Source organism: Equus przewalskii, chromosome 20 (assembly GCF_037783145.1).
Source record: "Equus przewalskii isolate Varuska chromosome 20, EquPr2, whole genome shotgun sequence".
NCBI lineage: Eukaryota > Metazoa > Chordata > Mammalia > Perissodactyla > Equidae > Equus > Equus przewalskii.
In genome coordinates, this window is record NC_091850.1 from 1,156,427 (window position 1) to 1,180,634 (window position 24,208).

Consider the following 24,208-nt stretch of genomic DNA (forward strand, 5'->3'; position numbering starts at 1 on the left):
AACATCGTCTGAATTTTCACCATTCTACCTCCCACCAACAGTGCACCAGTTTCCCTTCTCCCCATAGCCCGATCAACACTGGGCGTTTTCTGATTTTGGAATTGAATGGTGCACAGTGAAATTCCATTGCTGTTGTCTCTCTCTCTCTCTCTCTCTCTCTGTGTCTCTCTCTCTTTAGCCTGGTACCTATTCACTTACCTTCGTGCCTCCTTCTGTGTTTTGTCTGCTCATATCCTTTGCCCATACAGGGTTGAGCTTCCTATGTTTTCTTGTTTATTCTTTTTGACAGTATTCCCTTGACAGTTTTAGACATTGCAAATGATCTTTTCCCAATTTTCTAGCTGCCTGTTAACTTTATCCAGGATATGCTCCACCAAACAAAAATACTTCACGCAGACATTTTCATGTCTTTCAAATCACCTTGTCATTGCTGCTTTTGAAATTTTGTTTTAGAAATCCTTCTCCGCTCCTAGAGCACAAAGTTATTTCCTTACACTTTCTCCTACTAACCTTATACTTTATCTTTCATATTTATGTCTTGATCCATCTGGATTCCATCTTTGAATGTGGTCTTAAGCGGAAATTGCGATTTACTTTGCTTCATAAAATGGACATTTTTTGCACCACAAATCCATCTTTTCCCTTTGGTTTCCACTGCCACCTTCATCATATATTAGGTTTTGATAAAGCAGGGATATTTCCTGAGCTTTCCAGTCAATTTAATCAGCATCTATGTCTGTTCCAGGTTCGCACTTTTGAAAACGACCATCGCTCTATAACGTGTCTTAACACCTGGGGAGAGCTTATCTCTCCATTTATTCCATTTTTATAAGATCAGTATAGTTTTCCATTGACATTTATTTGTCAGAAGGAAACGTAGGGTAGTATTAAATTTATAGTCCAATAATGGGATTGTAAGTGCAATTGCACTGATGGTATAGTTTGAGGAAGAACCGTCATCATAACCATTATTAGCTAATCCTGTCCAAGAGTGTGGGCGATTTTCCATGTATTCAGATCACCTGCATTTTTGTTAGTGGTTACAGTTCTGACTCTGGAGGTGTTGTATGTTTTGGGTTAATTCCTAGATATTTTATAACAGAAGTTTTCCAAGTGTGATATGAGGAACCCTGTGGTCCATCAGGTCCTCACCCTTTTTGTTACATGTGAGGATGTATTTCATCAAATGCTTCAACTGAGAGACCATATTGTCACGGACTGAATGAAGAAGCAGATGCGAGTGCCAGGTTGTCTCCCCTCAAGGCAGACATTGGACGTATCTGCAAAAATGCAAAACCAGGCCCCTCTTCACACTACTTGTTTTTTGAGAACTGTGATTACTTTCCTAATAATATATTACTCATATTAACATGAAATAGGCTTATTATTGTTCTTTTAAATATACTGAATATTTTTAAAGATTCTCAGTTTTAATTTCCAATACAGTAAAAGTTGATAATTATAATTCACCCCAACAAAAGCCCTTTCGTGGCCTCAGTACCTTTGAGTGTGAAGGGATCCTGAGACCAAAATGCTTGAGAGCTGTTTCTTCACAGTTTGTGTCGCTATTGGAAATGCTATCCTACTGTTTGCTTAAATCCTACGTGTTCAATGATTCTTCCTGGTGTAATACCATGAGGAAGTCTATGAGTCTTGTGAATTGATTTGCCTCCTGCAGCACTGTGTTCTCCTGTTGTTGTAACGTGTCACGTGCTGACTCTTCGATCTTTTCCTGGTGGGTGATCGCGTTCTTCCCTTCCAGTCCTGAAACACCTTCTTTCTCTTCTCCCCTCGTAGCACCACTCATGACTGTCAGTTCCACTGGAAAGAGCAGCAGAGACAGTGAGTAGGCTTGGCTTCTTCCTGATCCTAAAATTCTGCATCTAAATCTTTCCCCATTTGTTATGCTATTAGTAGTTTCATAGCTTATATTATCTATCCAGCTAAGAAAGTCCCCTTCTACAACACATTGCAAACAGGCTTTTTAACAAAATCATAAATGCATCTGTATATTAAATAATTATTTTGTAGAACTAAAACTATGTAATGTTATTACATCTCCAAAAAATCATAAATAGGACTTGAATTTTAGAATTATTCCTACCTTGATTGAAATAAGTATATTTTTTTTCTTTTTTCTTTTATTCATGTATTGAATCTCATGGTAGGTTTTCTGATGCCCAACCATCCTTGTCATTCATGGGATAAACATACACCAGTTAATCATACAATTTTTCTTTGTGAATAAGATTCGCCCTGAACTAACATTTGCTGCCAATCCTCCTCTATTTTTTTTGCATGTGAGACACCTGCACAGCGTGGTCGGTGAGTGGAGTAGATCTATGCCTGGGATTGGAACCCACCAACCTGGGCGGCTGAAGCGGAGTACATGGAGTTTAACCACTCGGCCATGGGGCCCAGCCCATAATGTACTATTTTTCGTAAAAGATGGCGTTGCACCAGGTTTTGTCTTATTAAGGGTACATTAGTCCACATGGACTGGGGAAGCACGAACGTCTGTTCTTATAAACATTCTATGTGGTTTTCGAATCAAGTTTGCTTCAACGTGACAAAGTGAGTGCAGTAGATTTCATATATTTTCTATGCTTTTTTGAGGAACATGTATAAGACACCAACTGTTCCTTAAAAGTTCAGGAGAGCTCACCTGCAGACCCGCTGGGGCCGTGATTTTAGGGAGGCAGTTGTCAACATTTCAGGATGTTCAGTTTCTTTAACTTATTTTGAGAGCATCCAGGGCCCAGGATTGTTCTGCTGAGTTTTGGAATATTATATTTTCTAAGAATTTATTCATTTCATCCACAGTTTCAAATTTGTTAACTTACAATCCCCTTACTATTTTTATTTTAAAATACTTATTATTTCTATAGTTACTTCCCAATTTTGTGGCATCTTCTCCTTGTTTCTTACTATTATCTATTCTTGGCAATAAACTCATTCTGCTTTTATTGCACACGATTTTGTTCTCATAAGGTTTCTGGAAAATGTATGTAAATCTATATTTTTCATATAGTACTGTTTTTGTTTAAAAATTTAATATTGTATGCTCAAATTATCTAATTATTATTTCTTAATTTATTTTAAGATTTACTATTGAAACAAAAGAGTATTTAATAAAAAATTTAGCTTCCAAACATGTAGGATTTGAAAAGCTGTTCCTTCTCTATTGATTTCTATTTATGGGTATCATAGCTTGTATAATATTTATACTTTGCAATTGATGAAGGATTTTTTTGTGTCCTAACACAAGGCCAATATTTGTAGAAGTCTTCTATGTCCTGGAAAGAATGTTTAGTCTTCTTTTTTGAGCACTCTAAATATATCCAAAAGCAATTGTCTGAAAATTATTAACTGCATTAATAATTCACAAACTGCATTTCCGAACTCTGTTAAAATTTCTAATCCTAATATTAATCTGTCTATTATTGATTTAGCTCCTTCTATTTATATGTGTTTCACTGAAGTTGTGTTGACCATTTGTTACTTAATATCCAGGGTATATTGTTATATTCATTAACGATATTTATGCTGCTTGCTTAAATGTTCTTCTAACCTTTATAAAATATTATCCTTTAGTCCTTGGTGTGTTTGTGTAATTTTTAAATTTCAGTATGCATTTTAAAACTGAGAATAGTTTCCTTCATATCCAAAATAACAAGATAACACTTAGAATTAACAAATAAATTAGTGATAATTCCTTAAAATGTTTCACACCTAATCATACATTCATACCATGAACAACATTTTCTCTATTGCCTTAAAAACACTTTACAGGTAATTGATCTAAATCAGGATCCAATCTAGTATGCTATACTGTTACGTCTCTTGAATTTCACACCATCCTTTTCATAACCCTGATTTGTTGACGAGCACGACCGACTGTTCTGAGGAATACTCCACTTCCTAGATTGGTCTAATTGCTCCTCTCAGTGTCATTTAGCTTGTTACTCCATCCTCCAAACAATGATAATTCCTTCTGATGTTGAAATTGTTATAGCTTTGGCCAACGGGCACGTTTTCTCTCTGGTTCCTGTATCCTTTTAACATCACCCATTACTCAGAGAAAGCTCTAGTTCACAGCAGCAAGGCTGTCCTAGGCTTGCTTCCATGCCAGGCCATTCTCCAGGAACTCTGCTTGTCGGTAATGACTTATGGTAATAGAGACATTATGTTTGTTGTTTCCTTAAATTCCATTTTGTCTGTATTTGATATTGCTGCCTCAGCTTTCCTTTGATGCATTATGCCTGGCATATATTTGTCCATCATTTTATTGTCAAACTTTCTGTTCAGTTTATATAGAATAGTAAATGCAAAATATGAAATATGAAATAAGATTTCAGAAGTAAGTACCAATAAAACAGTACTAAAAAGAATGTAAATAGCTTAAATAATCAAAAGACAAGACTCTCAGAGAATTTTTCTTTGAACTGCCAAATCCAAATATATGATCTAGAACAGGAACACTATTCAAGAGAATGTGATGCTGCCCATCTGTGTCTCCTCTTTAATGGTTCCAAATATGGGGACTTTTCAGCAATTTAGTCGCTGTTAGCAAAAACACTTAGTAGTCAGACCCTGTTTTCAGTGCTTAATAGAGTGATCTCATGTTATCCCTATCACAATGCTTCATGGTAAAAACTATTAACATTTCCTCCATTTGGCTGATGAATATTGTGGGACCCAGAAAAGCTAAGCAACTTATTCAAACCTGAGAGCTCTTAAATTGTCATTTAAATTGTGTTAGAGCCTATGTTTTAACGACTGGGCTTCATTCTGTTTCTGATCTGAGCAGATGCAGCATCCTTGCCTGGTCAGAACTAGAGCACGGTGACTGAATTCATCCTCCTTGGCCTCTCCACCTTCCGCCAGCATCTCCTGCCTGCCTTCTTCCTGCTTTTCCTGCTGATGCACCTGTTCACGCTGCTGGGGAACCTGCTCATCATGGCCACCATCTGGAGCGAGTGCAGCCTCCACACGCCCATGTACCTCTTCCTGTGTGCCCTCTCCATCTCTGAGATTCTGTTCACTGTGGCTGTCACCCCTCGCATGCTGGTGGACATGCTGTCCACCCATCACTCCATCACCTTTGTGGCCTGTGCCAGCCAGATGTTCTTCTCCTTCATGCTTGGCTTCACCCACTCCTTCCTGCTCATGATCATGGGCTATGACCGCTATGTGGCCATCTGTCACCCTCTGCGCTACAATGTGCTCATGGGCACCCAAGGCTGTGTCCGTCTTGTGTCCTGGTCCTGGGTTGGTGGTTCAGTCATGGGGATGATGGTGACATTGATCGTGTTTCACCTCACCTTCTGTGGGTCTAATGTGATCTACCATTTTGGGTGCCATGTGCTTTCCCTCCTGAAGTTGTCCTGTGGGAGGGATACATCCTCTGTCACCTTGGGTGTGATCCTGGTGTGTGTCACGGCTCTGATGGGCTGCTCATTCCTCATCTTCCTCTCCTATGTCTTCATCATGTCCACCATCTTGAGAATCCCCTCTGCTGAGGGCCGGCACAAGATCTTCTCCACATGTGTGTCCCATCTCACTGTGGTGGTCCTGCACTACGGTTTTGCCTCCATCATCTACCTCAAGCCCAAGGGCCCTCATTCTATGGACAGTAACACCCTGATGGCCACAGTCCTCACCCTCTTTCTTAGTCCGATCATTTTCAGCCTCAGGAACAAGGATCTGAAGATCGCATGAGGAAGCCCTTCCTGCTTTCCCCAGAACTCCGGAAGTGGTTGGTTTTGTGGCAGGGGATGTGGCGGGTGGAGGCACTTCAGTCTTCCATCTGTAAAAGATGAAGAGTTATGCTTCACTGTGATGATTCCTGTCAGTGAATTCTCCTCCTCCCCCTACAAGCACTCTGTAAATTCTAGATCTCTGTTTTATCTCCTTTCCCCCAGGCTGGATGACCTCATTCCTCCAGGATTCATGGGGGAGACAGCTTCCCCAAGATTGGCCTGGTGTGTCGACTTCCTTCTGTCCCCTGTGCTGAGAGTGGGTTGTCCGTGGAGGACGGGATGCCCACATCGCTGTGTTGGGGACCTGTGTGCATGGTTTCTCTTGAATGTGTGAATGAGGGGTGCTTGATCTACTCAAAACAATGACACCAACAGCACAGTGAGTCGGCACCTGCTGTATACCACGGATTGTGATCTGTGCTTCAGACACTTCATGTTTCTCATCATGACTGTCGTGTTGAGGAAAGGAACGCATTTTTGATGGGGAAAATTAGTTTTCATTTTCAGTTCATCACATTTTAGAAGGAAGGGGTTGTCTTCCTATAAGTTGCCTTTGTTGGCTGAGCTGAAGATGCTCTAAGGATGCAACTTGCAGAGGGAGGGGGGGATCTGAACTTCTCCTTGTGAGAAAAGAAATGTGTAGAGAGATGGGGCAAAGACCTAGAGAGGGATGAGGAAGTGGTGGCTGCGTTGAGGGAAATGGGAGGGGCAGGAAGAAATGCCCAATTGCTGCCAGTTGACCAGGAACCAGGGGAGGTGATGGGCCAGTGACTGGTGAAGACACTCGAGGAAAGAGCAGGTAGGAAATGGGCACGTTATAAGGTTTATAAGCTTGCCTTAGAGTACTCGATGTAAATCTTCTTCCCCTACTCCCTCAAAATCCCCAATGAAAACGCACTTCTCTTTCATGTGTTGTAGAGTCAGATACTGGGGGGATGTGCATCCATAGGCTGGCTCTGCCTCAAAAAGGGGGCCCGAGAAGAGACAGGCAGCCCTTTTGGGTTACACCCCGTTTTTAACTGAGGAAAGGGACACAATGAGGTTCAGGACTTGTCCAGGGTCACAAAGCCAGGGAGGTGCAGGGATGCAGTGCGGGGTCGGCTGAGTGCGTTCTCTGTGGCAGGAGTGAGGCCAGTGCGAGTCTGCAACTTGGGGACCCATCACAGTCAGCTGGGGGCTGGCTAAGTCACAGGTTGCTGGGCCCACCCCAGAGGGTCTGAAAGGGGCTGTAGGATCTGCATTTCTAACACGACCCCAGGTGATGCTGCTGGTGGTCTGGGGGTGACACTGTGGGGACCGTGCTCTACAGGATCTGCAGAGAAGATTGGGGACCGCTGGTCTGCAGACGCTTTAGCTCAAAGATGAAGCCGGACATCTGTGTCGGAGACAGAGTAACTTTCCCTCTCTCTCTCTCTCTCCTCCTCCATCCTCCCTCCCTCCGCCCCTTCCTCCTTTCTTCTTTCCTTGATAATAGTTATGCTGGTAATAGCTCCAGTGTTTTGAGCATTATCATCAGCTAGGTATGGGATTTGAGAAACAGCTTTAAGGAGATACAATTCATACACCATGTAACTCGTCCATTCAAAGATACGTGTAATCATCACCACAGTCAGTTCAGGGCATTTTCATCACCTCCAGAGAAACCCTGTACCCTTCAGCTATCACCCAACTTTCCCCACCTCCCTCCAGCCCTAAGTAAGTGCTAATCTACTGTCTCTATCGATTTGCCTGTTGTGGACATTTCACACAATAGAATCATACAATATTTATGCTTTTGTGACTGGCTTCTTTCGCTCAGTGTAACGTTTTCAAGATTCATCCACGTTGTAGCATGGATCAGTGCTTCATTTCCTTTTAAGGCTGAATAATATTGCATTCTACGGATATATCGCATTTTGTCTACCCCTTCATCTGATGATAGATACTCGGGTTGTTTCCATGGTTTGGCTGTCGTGAGTGATGCTGCTCTAAGTATTCGCGTGCTGGTTTTTGTGTGGACACGTTTTCATCTGGGGCTTTATACCTAGGAGTGGAACTTATGGCTGGTGTGATAACTGTGCGTAACCATTTGAGGAAATGATACATGTTTTCCAAAGTGGCTGCATCGTTGTACATCCCCCCTAGCATTGGAGGACGGTCTGATTTCTCCACATCCTCGACAGCACTTCTTATTATCTAACATTTTTATTAGAGTCAGCGTTGCATCCCATCTTTATTTAAAATGTTGATATGTTGTTCATTGGGAATTTCTTGCATTAATTTTGATTTTTTTAAATATTACATTAAACATAATTTGTCTTGATCACTGAATTTTGTGGTGGCCCCTTGAATTTGGTTGTATGGCGGGGGCCTCATTTACCTGACCCTAGTCCTGATCATGCCAGACTCTCCCCACGCTGAGACCCCAAAATAACCTTGCATTTCTTTTCCCTGCAAAAGACCAAAAACTAGGAGCCATCATTAGCTCTCTGGTGGAGGAAAACAGGGACAAGCTCCCAAAGGTCAGTGTGAATGCAACCAGGGTCCAGGGCTGATGCCCTGCACACCACAGGGGTGGAGACCCCACCCCAAGGGGCCCTGTCCTTCCCTCCATTATTCAGCTTCCACTTTCTGAAGCTGCCCTACCCCCTGCATTCCTAGCTGTCTGCCATTCATTGCTAATGGTCCCCTAGTAGCCACATTCTTGGGTATCTCCAAGGTGGGGACAGAGCCCAGAGAGGTGGTTAAAAGGCCTGGAGCACAGAGAAGGGCTGTCGATGGGCAGATCTCCAGACGTCAGGGGAGCCCCTCCTGCACTAATTGGAGCCAAGCGTTTCCATGCTAGCTGCTGGAGGCAAAAGCCAGCTTGAGAGATACACTTTGCTGCCTTCACTACTCTTGCTCTGCTCTTCCAAAATGAGGACCCCGACCCCCTTGCTGGGGATGAAAGTCCAGTCCTGTCTCAAGGATGTTTTCCTCCTCCTCCAGCCCAGCCCCCCAGGCTTTCTGTCCAGCAGCCAGAGGGATCTTTCTAAAGGGTATCTGAAGAATCACCCTCTGCTTACACCATTAGGACGCAGCACAAACCTCGTGTGGTTGGGTCTGTGCTTCATTGCCAACTTTATTCTCCTGCCCTCCCCACCTCTGCAGCCCCACTAGCTCCTGTTCCTGCAATAAACCAAGCACACTTGTACCCCGGGAGCTTTGCATGTGCCTCTGCCGCTACCTGGAACACCCTGCCCCTGGCTTACTCCCACACACCCTTGGATCCCACTTCAGAAGACACCTCCTCAGGAAAGCCTTCCCTGATTTCCCTATGCTGGGTCACCACCCCTGTTAGAAGCCCTCGTAGCAACTCACTTCTTTTCCCCATGGCTTTGAGCATGATTTATCATATACAGCAATTACTGTGATTATCTGTTTAATATTCACATCCTCCCTCTCAACTGCAAACATCTGGGTCATGTCTAATCAGTTCAATATTGTGTCCCCAGTGAAGTCTAAAGACGTGCAGGGCATACTGTCAGTGCTCAATAAATGTTTGTTGGTCACTGCTGCAGGGTTTACCATCCTCGGCACTGTTGACATTTGGGGACAACCCGTCCTCCGTGGTGGGGTCCGCTCTGCGCACTGTGGGAGGTTGAGCAGCATCCCTGGCCTTGACCCACCAGACATTGTAGCACGTCCCCCTCCTTCAGTCCTTCAGTTGCAACAACCAAAACCATCTCCAGAACCTTCCGCGTTGTACCCTGGGGGGCACTGGTGAGGCCCCTGGAGTACAGAGGAGGGAGACCTGGCTGATGTGACCTGAGCTGTGCAGTCACCGCTCTTGGTGGCCCTTAGCACTTGGCCCATGTCTTGGTGACAGCCCTGGTGTTTCTCTGTGTGTCAGCCCAGCAAGCACCATGGAAACGCTTCCAAGGCCGGGAACAGCAGTGGGCCCTCTCTGCACTCCCAAAACTACCACAGGATTTGAGGCGCAGATGGCACAAGTACTTGTTAAGTCGACCTTTAAAGCTGGCATTTAATGAATGCTTACTGTGTGCCAGTCACTGTCAATTTCCCTACACAGATGATGTTATTTAACTACCAGAACCATCCTACAAGAGGCCACATTATTATTAAACTCATTTTAATAATGGGAAACTGAGGCTAGGAGATGGGATGTGATTTAACCAAGCACGCTGCTTCATCACTTAACCACTGCACAGCCCTACCTGCAGGTCACAGCATCTCTCTGTCTCCCGAGAGAGCAAGTTCTCACCTGGCTCCCTCCCAATCAGCTGTCACCATGGCGATGAGTCACGCAGACCATTCACACGGATGCTAGGAGCCAGAGAGGAGACTGTTCCTGGGGAGGGGAATTCTGGGAGAAGAGGGGCAGGTCAGGAAGCTCACTGGAGTAGCACCTCTCCCAACGGCACCCACTGCTGGACCACCACCATCTCCACTGAGGCCCCGCACCTTCGACCTCGCTGACAACCCAGACAGACACATCAAATCTGTGACTCCAGTTGGTCATTTCCGATGCACGCCTCTCCCTCTGATCCCACCCTTGTCCAGCCAAACTCAAAATTATAATATCACCCTAACTACTGTTTACTCAGGATGTGCACATGCCAGGCACTGTGCTATGCCCTTCTCAAGCGCTGTCTTGCTTCAGTCTCATGACTGTCTTAGAAGGGAGGTTCTTTTGCTTTCTTACAGGGTAGGCTCAGAGGCAAGTGACCTGCCTGAGGACACTCCATATCGTATGAAAGAGCCAGTTTCCCCACAGTTGCTCCAAGTGTTAACAAAACTGAAATTTTTTTGTCCATCCAATTGGATGAATAAAAATTGTACCTCATGATTAGTTTCAATTATCCTCATTCTTCCAAATTAATTCTTTTAATAAATATTTGAGAGCCTACCATATGCCACGGAGGCACACAGCAGTGGACAAAATGGTCTGAGTCCATGACTTCCTCAAAGCCGCAGTCTAAGGCAGAGACAGACAATATCTGATCAGCAGATTTACACGAGGTGGTGAGAAGCACATGAGAGACAAATAAAGCAGAACAAGAGAGAAGGGACATGGCCAGGGGAGTTTCTATTTTGTTTGCTATGGTTAGAGAAGGGCTCTCTGCTGTTTGAGCAGAAGTGCCTCCAAGGAACTGAGATTGGGTTGCTATTTTCTCAGATAGGAAAGACTGCGGGAGGAAGGAGTGTGCGTGTGTGTGTGCGTGTGCGTGTGCGTGTGTGTGTGTGTGTGTGTGAGGGAGAGAGAGACTGGGAGGAAGAGGAGGAGAAGGGTGAGGATGAGGGGGAGAAGGAGGAGGAAAGAGAGTGGAGAGAGAAGGAGGCTATGAGGGCGGGGTGGAGGAAGAGAGAGGAGAGAGGGAGGGGAAAGAGATAGAGAAAGGGAGAAGGAGGGAGGGAGAGAGAGAGAGAGCACAATAACAACAAAGAAAATGTCCAAAAGCTGGTTCTGGGCACATTAAATTTGAGATGCCTACCAGATCCCTATGCAGAGATGTTGAGTAGCCAGCTTTATGGGGATAAAGATAACAATTTGGGGATCAGCTGTGTGCAGAGATTCATGAGGCCACCATACAGCATGGGATTCCCAGGGAGAGAGGGACGCTGATGAAGTCCAAGGGTTGAATGGTTTTACTGGATGCCTTGGGTTCCACTGTACAAATGAACCCACATTTGCTTAAGAGGCCTTTATCAACGCATATATGAAATGCTTTCCAATCAAAAATGTCCCTGCTCTGAACATCCTTTTATTGACACAGATGTGGAATATATCTCTAAGTGTCGATCTAATTAAGTGAGAAAAGGGAAGCAGGATTTAAACCCAGGTCACTCTGACCTCAAACACAGCTCCCCGCACACCATTTCCCACTGGTTTGCTGCACTGTGAGGATTACACTGGTCCAGCCAAGAAACATTTGTTAATCAGTTGTATCTTCCAAGTACCAAGTTGGTGCTGGGTGGGATGGTGAGCAACACGGACACACTTCCTGACCTCAGGAGGCTGATGGCCTGAGGGACCACAATAAGTTAGCATAAGACATTGGGGGCCCAGCTCATTGTGGGTACACACCACCATCCAGCTTCTCTTTCCATTTGGATCCCAGAAGGATCCGAGGCCAAACTGGCCTTTAATGAAGCAAATGAAAGGGCCAGCTTGTATTCTTGTCTCGATTGGCGTTGCTGCCAGAGAGAGGAGCATCTTGGATCAGTGTGAAAGCATTCTGCAGGAATCCCTGCAAGACCAAAGCTGAGTTTAAAATCATGCAGCAGGCCTCAATCTGTAGACATACTCCACCAGCCTCCCTAGGATGCACGCTCCAGGGCATGGCAGGTTGCAATTGCCCACCTGTGGTATGAAAGACTCTTAGGTTGCCAGGCTGTTTGATTTGAGGATGGGCTAGACTCCCCGGATGGCAGATCCACAAAACCCACTAAAGGAAGACCACGTGTGAAACAGCGGGTGGGGAGGACTGGGGTTCAGTAAACACCTTCATTGGAAGCCTGGCTCTGCTAGGCTGCCTGATCTTGGATGAGTCATGCAACCGTTTCCCCAGCTTCCCCTCTGTCAAATGGGGTGGACGTGAGTTTACCTGCCCTTACGCCCTGTTGTGAGGCTGTAATGAGATGATGTGAGGCTGTAGTGAGACGACGATGTAACGAAAATGCAGTACATCGTGTATTCTGCAAGGACAGTGCTCTGGGTTCCCAGTCTTGACGGAAATTGTTACCCATGTCCTCCCACTTCATGTTGACATGCGACGTTTTTACTGCTCAAGTCGTACAGAAAGACTGAATCAACTTTAGGACAACCAATGTGTAGTTTACTATTCAACTTCAACAGGAATACACGTATTTTCTATTTTGTTAACTTTGACATTTATTTATTGCTTGTGCATTTTAATTACATCTGTTGTTGAGTACAACAGTATCACCATAAACTGGTGTCCATTAAGTGTTATTACAAATTCCTCTTCTAAAATAAGTGCATACATTCATATTGAGAAACAAATTTGTCAGGGAAACCTCTTTTTAGTTGCAATATGTGACATTTAACGCTGTGTGAGTTCAAGGTGTACAACGTGCTGATTGAATTCATTTATATGCTGCAATGTGATTACCGCTGTAGCACCGGCTAGCGTCTCTACCACGTCTCCTAATTGTCTTTTCTTTTTCGTGGTGGGCACAACTAGGATCTAGTCTCTTAACAACTTTGAGATTTATGATACGGTATTGCTGTCTGCAATCACCGTGCTGTGCGTTCGATGTCCTGGGCTTGTTTGTCTACTGGTTTCAAATCTGTCCCTTTAAACAGCATTTCCCTGGTTCTCCCACCCCCCATGCCTGGTGACACCATTCTACTTTACTTTTATGAGGCGGGTTGTTTAGACATAGGTGACATCATGTGGTAGCTGTCTTTCCCCTAAATACACAAACTTTCAACGAATTATAAACACTATTCAGTGCACTCAACCGCAAGTCCCCCCTTGTGGAGAAAGGGAAGATCATTGAGGCTGTGTGACCATGGCACACACCTTCATCCTGGGCTCTGCTCTCACTGTTGGGCCTCAACACAGCGTTCCTGCCTGGCCAGTGTGCCCCATAACTCTGTAACACAGCCAGCAACTTCTCGTGGTGGGACTTTTTCCTTGAACTGTAGAGACTTTTCTTTCTCTCCACAACAGCTCAAAATTCACACTTGAAATGTAGGGATTTCCTCAACTTTTTCTGTGAGTCTGCTCAATACTGTTTCTAACTGCTACTGCACAGAGCTGTGCAATGCTGAAAATTGGGGTGTTTTGTTCTCCTCTGCTATAACCTGCCTTGGTCTTCTGTAGCTTTATACTACCCATGTTGTATTTACCTGTTGCTGCTTGGAAGAGGGTTGGGTCTGGCTTCTTCCAATTCTCTTTGTAATCTGGATTTATGGTGGTGGGAGTAAGCAGACCAACCTGGTTTCTGGCAGAAGATCAGGTTCCAGGTGTAATGCTACCTGACAAAGTGTCCCGCAGTGGGCAGGAATTATGAAATCTAATTTTCTGTGTGTTAAAATCTCACACATTTCTCCACCACAAATGCGCTCCTGACATTGTTTAACCAATGTTGGTATGTTTAGATGCCGCCTACGAGGCTCCTTTTAAACCTTAAGGCATCAGATAAATAGGTTCCTATGTGTTTACAGGGTGCCACTTCTCATGGCAGCATCTGGTAACCCAGTTTAGCTATTTCCAAGGAATTCCTCCCAGATGATCACATTTTCTCTGGGTAGATCTTGCTGAGGAAGATCTTCCTCATGGCGATCTTCAGCTCCTTGTTCCTGAGGCTGAAGATGATGGGGCTGAGGAAGGGCGTGAGGACCGTGTAGGTGACGCCCATCAGGGTGTCTCCTTCCAGAGACTGGGGACTCTTGGACCTGAGGTAGACGACAGAGGCAAAGCTGTAGTGCACGACCACCACAGTGAGGTGGGACGCACACGTGGAGAAGGCCTTGTGCCGGCCCTCAGCTGAGGGGATCCTCAAGATGGTGGACACGATGAAGGCATAGGAGAGGAGGATGAGGAGACAGCAGCCCAGCAGGACAGTGATGCAGACCAGGCCCACGCCCTTGGCCACCCATGGTACATCAGCTCCACAGGCCAACTTCAACAGTGGTGGCACGTGGCAGAAGAAATGGTGGACCTCATTGGGTCCACAGAAGATGAGGTGGAAAATGGCCATTGTCACCACCATCCCCATGACTGAGCCACCAGCCCAGGACCAGGCCACTAGGCAGGCACAGCTACCAGGACTCATGAGCACACTATAGCGCAGAGGGTGGCAGATGGCCACGTAGCGGTCATAGCCCATGACGGTGAGCAGGAAGGAGTGGGTGAACCCGAAAGTGAAGGAGAAGAACATCTGGCTGGCACAGGCTGTGAAGGTGATGGAGTGGACGGTGGAGAGCAGGTCAGCCAGCATTCGTGGGATGATGGTGAAGGTGTAGAGGATCTCGGAGATGGAGAGAGTGCACAGGAAGAGGTACATGGGCGTGTGGAGGCTGCGCTCGCTCCAGATGGTGGCCATGATGAGCAGGTTCCCCAGCAGAGAGAACAGGTGCATCAGGAGGAACAGCAGGAAGAACACCAGCTGGAGGTGGGGGAAAGTGGAGAAGCCGATAAGGATGAACTCGCTCACTGCTGAGAGGTTGGCTCCCTGCATGGAGGCTGTGCCTGGGGTGAGGTGTGACAGCGAGAGGTCAGCTGCTGGATGGAGAATGGTCATCAGGTGCTCCTGATAAATGACTGCTAGCATTGATTGATTCCCATTCAGTGCCTCGTATGATTTACTCCTCTATCATCCCAGTGAGGAAGGTGCTGTCTTTATCACCCGCATTTTCAGTATCCTGAGCATACTCAGGAATATTAGGCTGCAGAGAGCGTACACAGCTTACTCAAGGTGGAGCTGTCACAATGGCAGAGCCAAGACTTGAACCCGTGGCTGGGCTGTCTCCTAAGACTATACCTTGCACTATCTCTCAAGGATGCCTCTAAAAAAGAAAATGTTCCTTCCCTGGACCTTCCAGCCATGGCTGCTCTGCCCTCCTCCTCCCTTCTGAGAAGTCCTCTTCGTTCCACAGCTGCAGACACTGTGAAACGTCCCTGCCCCACGCATACGACTCCTTGGATCAGGGCGCATCTCTAACTTAATCTGAATCACCCATATTCTTCCTCTGGAGTCATCCGTGCAGGGCAACAGAGGCAGGAGACTAGAAATAACATTCTGGTTGTTTCCCAGCCCCCATGAGGCACATCTCTGTGTTCTCAGGCGATGCCACACAGCTGCCAAACAGAGGAACATGGGGGTCACCCCAACTGAGTTCAAATCCCTGCTCTGCCTCCTGCGTAAACTTGACTGAGTTTCTTCCCCTCTCGGTACCTCCATTTCCCCTGACCTACCCAGGAGAGGTTGTGAGAAGTAAAGGAGTTGTTCTTGGAATGTGACCTGGCCCCCCGTAGGGGCTGCCTAGGATAGTTAAATCAGTGCATTAAGTGATCAAATGCACGTGGTATGTGCTCAGTACATCCCTTCAATTTGATGAGATTCTGATGCGTCTTTATGAATAACAGCTATTTTACTTTATTTATTTATTCTTTTTGGTGAGGAAGATCGTCCCTGAGCTAACATCCGTGCCAATCCTCCTCCATTTCTAATGTGGGGTGCTGCCACAGCGTGGCCTGATGAGCAGTGTGTGGGTCCACATTCAGGGTCCAGACCCATGAACTCCGGGCTGCCAAAGCAGAGGGGTGAACTTAATCACTCTGCCAGTGGGCTGGCCCCACCACATAGGTATTACTAAATGAACTGTGTTTATTAGGTAGTATAAAGTTTAAAAGGCAGTACACCACCAGTCTCCTTCTGTCTCTATGGATTTGCCTGTTCTGGACGTTTCCTCTAAGTGGAATCACACAATATTGTCCTAATGCATGTGGCTTCTTTCACTCAACGTGATGTTTTCTGAGCTCGTACATGCTGCACCACATATCACACTTCATCCCTTTTCCTGGTTGAACAATATCCCCCTGCACTGATGCATCACCTTGTCCACCCCTGCTTCAGCTGATGCACGTTTGCACTGTTTCCGGTTGTTTGCTGTTGTGAACAATGCTGCTGTGAACATTCATGTAGCTGTTTAAAGCATGTCAGAGGTTGCCAGGGGCTGGGGGACGGAGAGAATGGGGAGTCACCTCTAAGGGGCATTGGGTCTCCTTTAAGGGTGATGAGAAAGTTCTGGAACTAAGTAGAGGTGGTGGTTGCACAACGTCGTGAATATAATTAATGCTGCTGAAATGTGAGTTATAACGTGGCTAATGTAAGTACGTTTTATGTTAGGTATATTTTGCCATAATTTCAAAAATAAGAAAAAAGTCACAAATTCCCTCTTCAGTGGGCTCAGGTTGTTGATCGAGCCCTGACAGTTGATAATGAGACACGAAGGGGGACCAGGCACACTGGTGCCTGGAGGCTTTCCTCCCCAAATGTCACAGGTGTCCAGAGTTTCCTGGCCTCCCTCCCCTGGAGTCACTTGCATCTTTCCTCCACGTCTGAGTCAGCACAAGCCCGTAGGTCCCCGGAACAGTGGCCCCCACAGCCCCACTCAGTCCTGCTACTCGGGGATCTTAGCCGGTGAGTCAAAGCCAAGGACTTGGAAACCAGAGGCTCCAAGAATAGGCTGAATGGCTGAAAAGGGGGTCGTGGGGTTGTGCTCACAAGCCTTCCCTTTCTCTCCAATGTCTAGTGCAAGGGTTCTCAACCGTGGGACTCGTGACATCTGGGTCGGGATCATTCTTTCCTGTGGGGAGCTGTCCTGTGCACTGTAGGATGTTGAGCATCATCCTTGGCCTCCACCAGCTGCACACCAATAGCCCCTGCTCAGTCGTGACAACCAAGAATGTCTCCAGACATTGCCACTCTCCCCATGGGGGACAGTCACCCACCCCTGGAGAACCAATGATCTAGAGAATGCAGTTGCATTTCCTGGGGAAGCTCCCTCTGCCCAGATCCTGTTTCCCCTCTTTCTCCACCTGGCAATGCCTGGTTATCTTTGAGACTCAGCTGAAAGGTCACCTCGTCTGTGCAGCCCTCCTGGAAACCCTCTTCTGAGAGCATATCTGGACACTCATTCCTGGGTGCTTCCAAAAGAAGGATTCCCGAGTGAGTTTAAACTCCTTGCTCCTAACTTTGTTGTGACCCTCATCATAACCTGTCATGTGGAGACTCATCTGTCCCTGGCAGTGGGTTTTGAGTCTTGATGGGAATAGCTACCCTTGGTTGGATGTGAGCTGTGGACAAAGCCTGTGCTCAAGCGTTTCCTACCAAATCTTCACCCCATCACTATGAGGCACCTGCCATGACCCCCAATTTGCAGATGTGGCAGATGAATCCCACAGAAGACACATCACTTGCCCAAGAAACCACGGGTCTGGAGTGGGAGAGCCAGGATCTGAACCTAACTCTGATAGGCCCCAAGGCCTGTCTTTTCCTAACCTCTCTGTTACACTCACCATTGCTGGTGGCTGTTAACGAATGTGAGAGGTCACTCCCAGACCATGGAGATGCCAGCTTCACCATGCTCTTCCACTCACACGCTGCCTCCTCACACAAACAAGAGTGCAGAAATCCACAGGCACCAAGAAGAATGGGAGGAGAACTATGAGAAGATGAGAGACCCCCACGTCCTGGGGAGGTGGCCCAGGGCCGCACGTACCACCCTCTGGAATGGTGGGGATGCAGGACGCAGCTAAGAGGGGCGTCCATTCAGTCTGGAAGGGGCAAACCAGGGAGTCTGGAAACAGATGTGTCGCTGGTTGTCAGGGGCTCAGGGATGAGGAGGGATGAACAGGTGGAGCTCAGGGGACTTTTTAAGGTGGAGAAACTATTCCGTGTGATACTGTAATGGCATATCCATGACATTGTGCGTTTGTCAAAACTCACAGGAAGTACAACATCAAGAGTGAATCCTGATGTAAACTGTGGGCTTTGGTTAATAATAATGTGTCAATTCTGGGTCAGCAACTGTAACACAGGGACCACACTAACACAGGACACTAATAACAGGGGAAACTGCGGGCAGAGAGAAAGAGAGCATATCCGGGAATTCTCTGCACTATATGCTCAATTTTCTGTAAACCTAAAACTGCTCTAACAACTCTCTTGACTCCATTTTTTCGAAGTAAACAGACAGACATAGACCCATCATGGGCGTGGGAGCAGGACGGCAGAGATGGAGACTACCGTCTCCTAACATTGATCCACCAGGATCACCTAGCAGGTTCGTCTGTGAGTAAAGGGACCAGCCCCAGAGAGAGACAGTGCAATCTTGCTATCTGGCCCTTGGAGGAACCACGGAGGGGCCTACTCCCCACCCAGGGACTCAGGTGACATCCCCATCCATGTACATGTCCTGCCCGCATATGCCCCTGAGGCTGGGTTTCCCTCCATCAGCTTAGGGACACTAGGGGCACAAATCACACTCTGTGGTGGGGGCGGTCCTCTGCGTTGTAGGACGTTGAGCAGAGTCCCTGGCACCCATAGATGCCAGTAGCATCGCCCATCGTAACAATGAGAAGTATCCTCACACACTGTCAAACAGTCTTCCGGGGCCGCACTGCCCCTGGCTGAGACCACAGACGAGGCCTCTCTTGTCTCTCAGACCTCATCTGGCCTTAGCTGGTTGCCCACGTGCCGCTGTCTCTGGTGAAGCAGTTTGGCTCCCCTCTCTGCACCCTCCCTCCATCTCAGCCACCCCTCCCTCCCTTTCTCTCCCTATTTTCATCCTTAACTTCTTACCATCACCAACCTGTGCCCCCTGGTGCCTCCCGTGCTTCATACCCCAGAGGTGGGTGGAGCCTCTCATCCTGAATCCTCTTGTCCCTCTTTCCCAGCCTTCCCCCAATCCTTCTCCTGCTGGTTTCTGGCCAGGACAGAGAGGGAGAGAGCTGAAAAGTCAGACAGCTGCGCTGGGTCACTGTGAGGGGCAGCTCCCCTCTCTCGGCACCTCAGTTTTCTCGCTTGTGCTGTGAACCTTCCTAGTAAGGTAAGGAGAGCTCCAGAAAAGGTAATGCCTGCAAAGCAATCATCCCACAGCTGGGAAGCTAGGACAGGAGCCCTGCCTGCAGCCGCACCCCAGAGACTCGAATGGCACAAGGAGTGGCATCAACAAGGTGGCTCTTCTCCGAGTCCCGAGTGGATGCTGGCTCCCCAGGTCTCTCCTGGTCAGGCCGAAGGCAGGGAAGGGACTCACCTGGGGCTCCCACCTAGGCACCTGCTTCTGCCTGACCCCAGCAGGAAGCCCTGGCTTTGTGTTTCCCTGCAGGCGAGGGCTGTTCAGGAGGGCTGGGCTCAAGGCAAGGAGCCTGCTGCCCTGAGGGTGCCAGCTGGGTGGGGGGTTTGCCTGAGGCCGACTGCCATTATTTATGCTGCCTCTGCGCCCTGCCCACTGCCTCGGCTCACTGTGGCCCTACTGCCTCTGCCTCTGCTATGGGGATGCTGGGCCCCTGGGGACCCTGCGAGGGAGAGGGCCACCTCAGGGAGAGTGTGTGCTCACTTTCCCTCCCTCCCTGCTTGCCGGGGCTGAGTCAATTACCTGAGCTTCTCAGGGGCTCCAGCAGAGTCTAATGCCCTGCAAATTTGGGATTTGGGGCCCTATGCTTAACTCTCACAAACCACCAAACCATTCTCCACACTGCGAGTTTTAACACGGTTCTGACCATACTGTAGGTGCCCTTCTGTGACCTTGCTTTTTTACTCACTTTGGTGCATGAACTCCATGTTAGTTTATAGAGAACAGGGTTTCTCAACCTGGGCAGTGTTGACATTTGGGGCTGGGTCATTTGTGGTGGCGGCTGTCCTGTATGTTGCAGGCTGTTGAACAGCATCTCTGGCCTCTACCTACCAGATGCCAGCAGCCTGCATAGCCCAGCCCTGACAAAGCATCTCCAGATGTCACCAAATGTCCCCTCGGGGGCAGAAATACCCCTGGGTCAGAACCACTGTTATGGAACCACCTCGGTTCAATATTCAATTTTATGAGTGTCTGCAGTGTACATTTGACTAAGACAACCTCAGTGGCTTCCCATTTGTCACCTTATTGGGAATACTGCAGGACATGTACTTGTGTGTCCTTTCCTGCCACGGCATTACCGGATTCAGGCGCGAATCAGCAGTGAGAAGATCAGGTCACCTGATACATGATTCTTGAATTTGAGAAGAATTGCCGTTAGACTCCCAGTGGCTGTGCTCACTCGCATCCCAGCCCCTGTGTGGAGCCTCTGTTTCCCACACCCTCGCTCACGCTCGACAGCGAGAAACTTAACTTTGTGGACATGGCTGCCCGGTGGTCCCCACGTCGCTTTAATTTGCGTTTTCCCTAATCACTGGCAGAGTGGAATGTCTCCACTGCTCATTAGCTGTGTGGGTTTCCTCTCTTCCACCTGCCTCTTCAAAGCCTTTCCTCCTTTTCCTATTGGATCGTCTTCTTCTCATTGATTTGCAGCCAGTTTTTAGAGATTCTAATGCTAATTTTGTCTACCAATCTTTTCCTTTGCCTTCTGTTTCTTGTGCCTTAATACTGTTCCCATCAGAAACATTCTCCTTGCTTTCTCCCTATGCTTTTATACTACAGCTTTAGAGGTGAAAGACTAGGGTATGTGGGTCTGCAGCCTGTGTTTATAAATAAAGTTTTATTGGAACACAGCCATGCCCACTTGTTGACATCTTGTCTGTGGCTGTCTTTGTGTCACAACAGCAACTTGAGTAGTTGTGACAGAGATAGTGTGACCAGCAAAGTCAACAATTTGTACCATCTGGCCATTTACAGAAAAAGCTTGCAAAGCTCTCAAACTTTAATCTACAAAAAAATATTGTGCAAACATTTCTTGTTGGGTTTCAACTTATTTTTTTTAAGACTTCATTCTTTTTAGAGCAGTTTTAGGTTCACAGCAAAATATAAAGGGACTTCCCACTTATCCCCCTGTGCCCACACGCCCAACCTCTCCCATTATCAGCATCCCCACCAGAGTGCGACATTTGTTACAATGGGTGAAGCTACATTGACACGTCATCATCACCCAAAGTCCACAGTTACACTATGGTTTGCACTCGGCGTAAATTCTCTGGGTGTTGACAATCGTATGATGAGATGCAGCCATCATTACGGCATCACACAAGTACTTTCACTGCCCTAGAAATCCTCTGTGTCCTGCCCATTCACCCCTCTCCCCTGACCCCTGACAGCCACTGATGTTTTACTGTCCGCACAGCTCACCTTCTCCAGAAGGTCGGATAGTGGGGACCGTACAGTGTGTAGCCTTTTCAGATGGGCTGCTTTCACTCAAGAATGTGCATTTGAGGTTCCTCCATGTTTTTTTTTTTTTTTTATGGCTTGATAGCTCGCTTCTTTTTAGCGCTGAATAATATTCCATTTTCTGGATGTGTCACAGGATATGTGTCCATTCACCCACTGAAGGGCATCTTGGTTGCTTCAAGGTTTGGCCCTTATGAATAAAGCTGCTATAAACATCCATGTGCAGGTTTTCGTGTGGACCTAAGTTTTCAGCTGCTTTGGGTAAAAGCTTACCCCCTAGTAAGGGCATTCAATCAGCTCTGCCTATAAAGCCCTCAGCATGGTTTGTGGTGCACAGAAGGTGCTCAAAAGGGGGTCTCCATTGTCATGAGGAGAATAGAGATGAGTGACTCAGGGAGACTTCTAGGGGTGAAACCGGGAACAGGAGGAAGATGAGAAGCACATCGCAGTCCTTCCCCATGACTCCCTTGCCTGGCTCATTTCCACTCATTTTTCAGGCCTCAGGGTGGATGTCACCACCCCCTGGAAGACTTCCACGCTCTCTGGTCTGGGTCAGGTACTCCCTCTGAGCTCCCAGAACACCCTGCATTTTCCCTGTCACTGATCCCTCTGATTCACGAATGCCAACTTGTCGACCCCTGCACACGAGTTTGGGTCTGCCCTATTCTCTGCGTGTCCCCAGCCTGTGGCACGGTGCCCGCACACAGTAAGCGCTCACTAAATACATGCCTCTGTCCATGGCAGAGTTTGCATTCAGGGTGGACCTCAGCAAAACTGCTTAGGGAAATGCTGCAGTCCATCCTGTCGCCTTTCTCTTACAGCCTTAATTCTGTCAGGCACCTCTTTGCCCCACACCCCAGACACAGAAGTGAGAAAATATGGTTCTAGGCAGTGCCTGTCCCTTTCCCACTCATCCCCTTGGTTGGTGATCCCCTTTGTGGAGCTTCTTGTCCTCTACGTGACCCCTCCCCTCATGAAAGCCCAGTGGCCCAGCCAACCCCGGCCCCTGGACCACAACTCGGGAAGACTGAGCAGACCCATGGTGCCTCCATCCAGCAGCATCGAATTCTCGCCCTTCCCAATCTCCTCTCTCTCCCCACCAGGACTTCTTTTCTGGGGTCCTAGTCCCTCAAGGCCATGGCTTTCCACCATGCTAATTCACACCCAGGTGTGGATGGTCATCTTTGCCATAAGGGGCTGGCACTTGCATTTATCAGGGAATATTAACATCTTAGCTCAAAGGAATGAGTCTTGAAGTATTTAGACACACTGGAAGGATGTGCAAAGTAAGATATGAGAGTAGGTATACAAATCAAGGCCTTAAAATCTCTGGGAAGGATTTTTAAAAATCAGGAATGATATGAATGGAAGGAATAACTTTGGCTTCAACAATTTGCATCTTACCTGTTCCAGCAGCACAGTAAAAGAACTAGTCTGAGTTTAAAGACATGCTCACACTAAGTCAGAAATATGCAAGCATTTATTGAGCACCTACTGCATGCTTGGCACCGAGGTGTAAAGATGAATGGAGCTAGATACCTTCCCCTGTGGAGAAAACGGTCTGTGCACAAGACAAAAATATTAAAGCTGCAGTTATAATATGGTGTGATAGGCACTGAGCTGGCAGGCGGGGTGGGGTCCAGGACCAGGAAATGCCCAAGAAAGGGGTGATGAGATTCTTTTTTCTTCCCCCCAACTTCATCAGTGCTAACAGACCTTCTCCAAGGCCTATAATAGTAAAAATGGCAAAAGTTAAAGATAAGGAAAAATATTAGGAGCAGCAAGGCAGAAGAAAACAACGTACAAAGGGATCCCTATCAGGTTTTCAGCGGATTTCTCAGAGGAACCCTACAGGCTAGGAGAGAATGGAAGGGCATGTTCAAAATACTGAAAGGTGATGAGAGTCTGAACACGTGAGTAGAACTTAGGCAATGAGAGGAAAGGAGGCTGTCACAGGCGGACAGAGCCCAGCCTTGAAGACGCCTTTAGAGGGCAGTGTGGGACTGGCAGCCTGAATGCAGTCTGCTGGAGCAGGGGCACGAGCAGGGGAGGGCAGAGATGGAAAAGAGCTGAGGATTTTGTTGGGGTGAGTTGAGAAGCCCTGGATGTCAGTAGGGAGCTATGGCTTCCTCTTGAAGTCTGGGGAGTCCGTCTGGCGTTTTCATCCTGGGAGTGCCGTGATCAGATGACCTGGGGGAGGACGGGTTGGAGGGAGGTGGTCAGTGATGTGCTGGACGAGGCTCGAACCCCCTCACGAGAGCCAGTTATTAAATTATCAGGAATTTTGCAAGCTGGTTGTTAAACACAGCTCTTATTAAAGGTAAATCACACAAATTTAAAATTAAATAAATCAGGGAAATCTAGGGCGGAGTCTCATCTTCTCACTCTGTCACTTCTCACTGCTGAGAAGTTTAATTTGATGTTCTTAGCGCTGAAACCACTGGATGACAGGTCTCATACAAACGTAGATTACAAGGAGATGGATCCTTCTATCTGGAAGTCTCTGAAGTAAGTTCTTAGAGATGAAGAATTGGCTTAAAGATTTAGCAGGTGAAACTAATAAAGTCTAAAATGGACGAATGGTAATAAATGGTCAACATCCTTCACTTCC

At 47.2% G+C, this 24,208-nt stretch overlaps 2 protein-coding genes across 2 annotated transcripts; one reads left to right on the plus strand and one right to left on the minus strand.

Annotated features, from left to right (window-relative positions):
• Nucleotides 1-4,827: 4,827 nt before the first annotated feature.
• On the plus strand, nucleotides 4,828-5,721 carry LOC139077938 (olfactory receptor 10H3-like). Its single transcript, XM_070587667.1, has one exon. It carries the CDS (start codon nucleotides 4,924-4,926, stop codon nucleotides 5,719-5,721), a length of 798 nt encoding a protein of 265 aa, XP_070443768.1. The 5' UTR covers nucleotides 4,828-4,923.
• An 8,285-nt stretch (nucleotides 5,722-14,006) lies between these two features.
• LOC139077937 (olfactory receptor 10H1-like) lies at nucleotides 14,007-14,954 on the minus strand. Its single transcript, XM_070587666.1, has one exon. The coding sequence runs from the start codon at nucleotides 14,952-14,954 to the stop codon at nucleotides 14,007-14,009; it is 948 nt and encodes a 315-aa protein (XP_070443767.1).
• Between the last annotated feature and the right edge of the window lie 9,254 nt (nucleotides 14,955-24,208).

Excerpts from the sequence above, each read along its gene's own strand:
- LOC139077937 (XM_070587666.1), bottom strand. The coding sequence starts at position 14,954 with ATGCAGGGAGCCAACCTCTCAGCAGTGAGCGAGTTCATCCTTATCGGC.
- LOC139077938 (XM_070587667.1), top strand. The coding sequence starts at position 4,924 with ATGCACCTGTTCACGCTGCTGGGGAACCTGCTCATCATGGCCACCATC.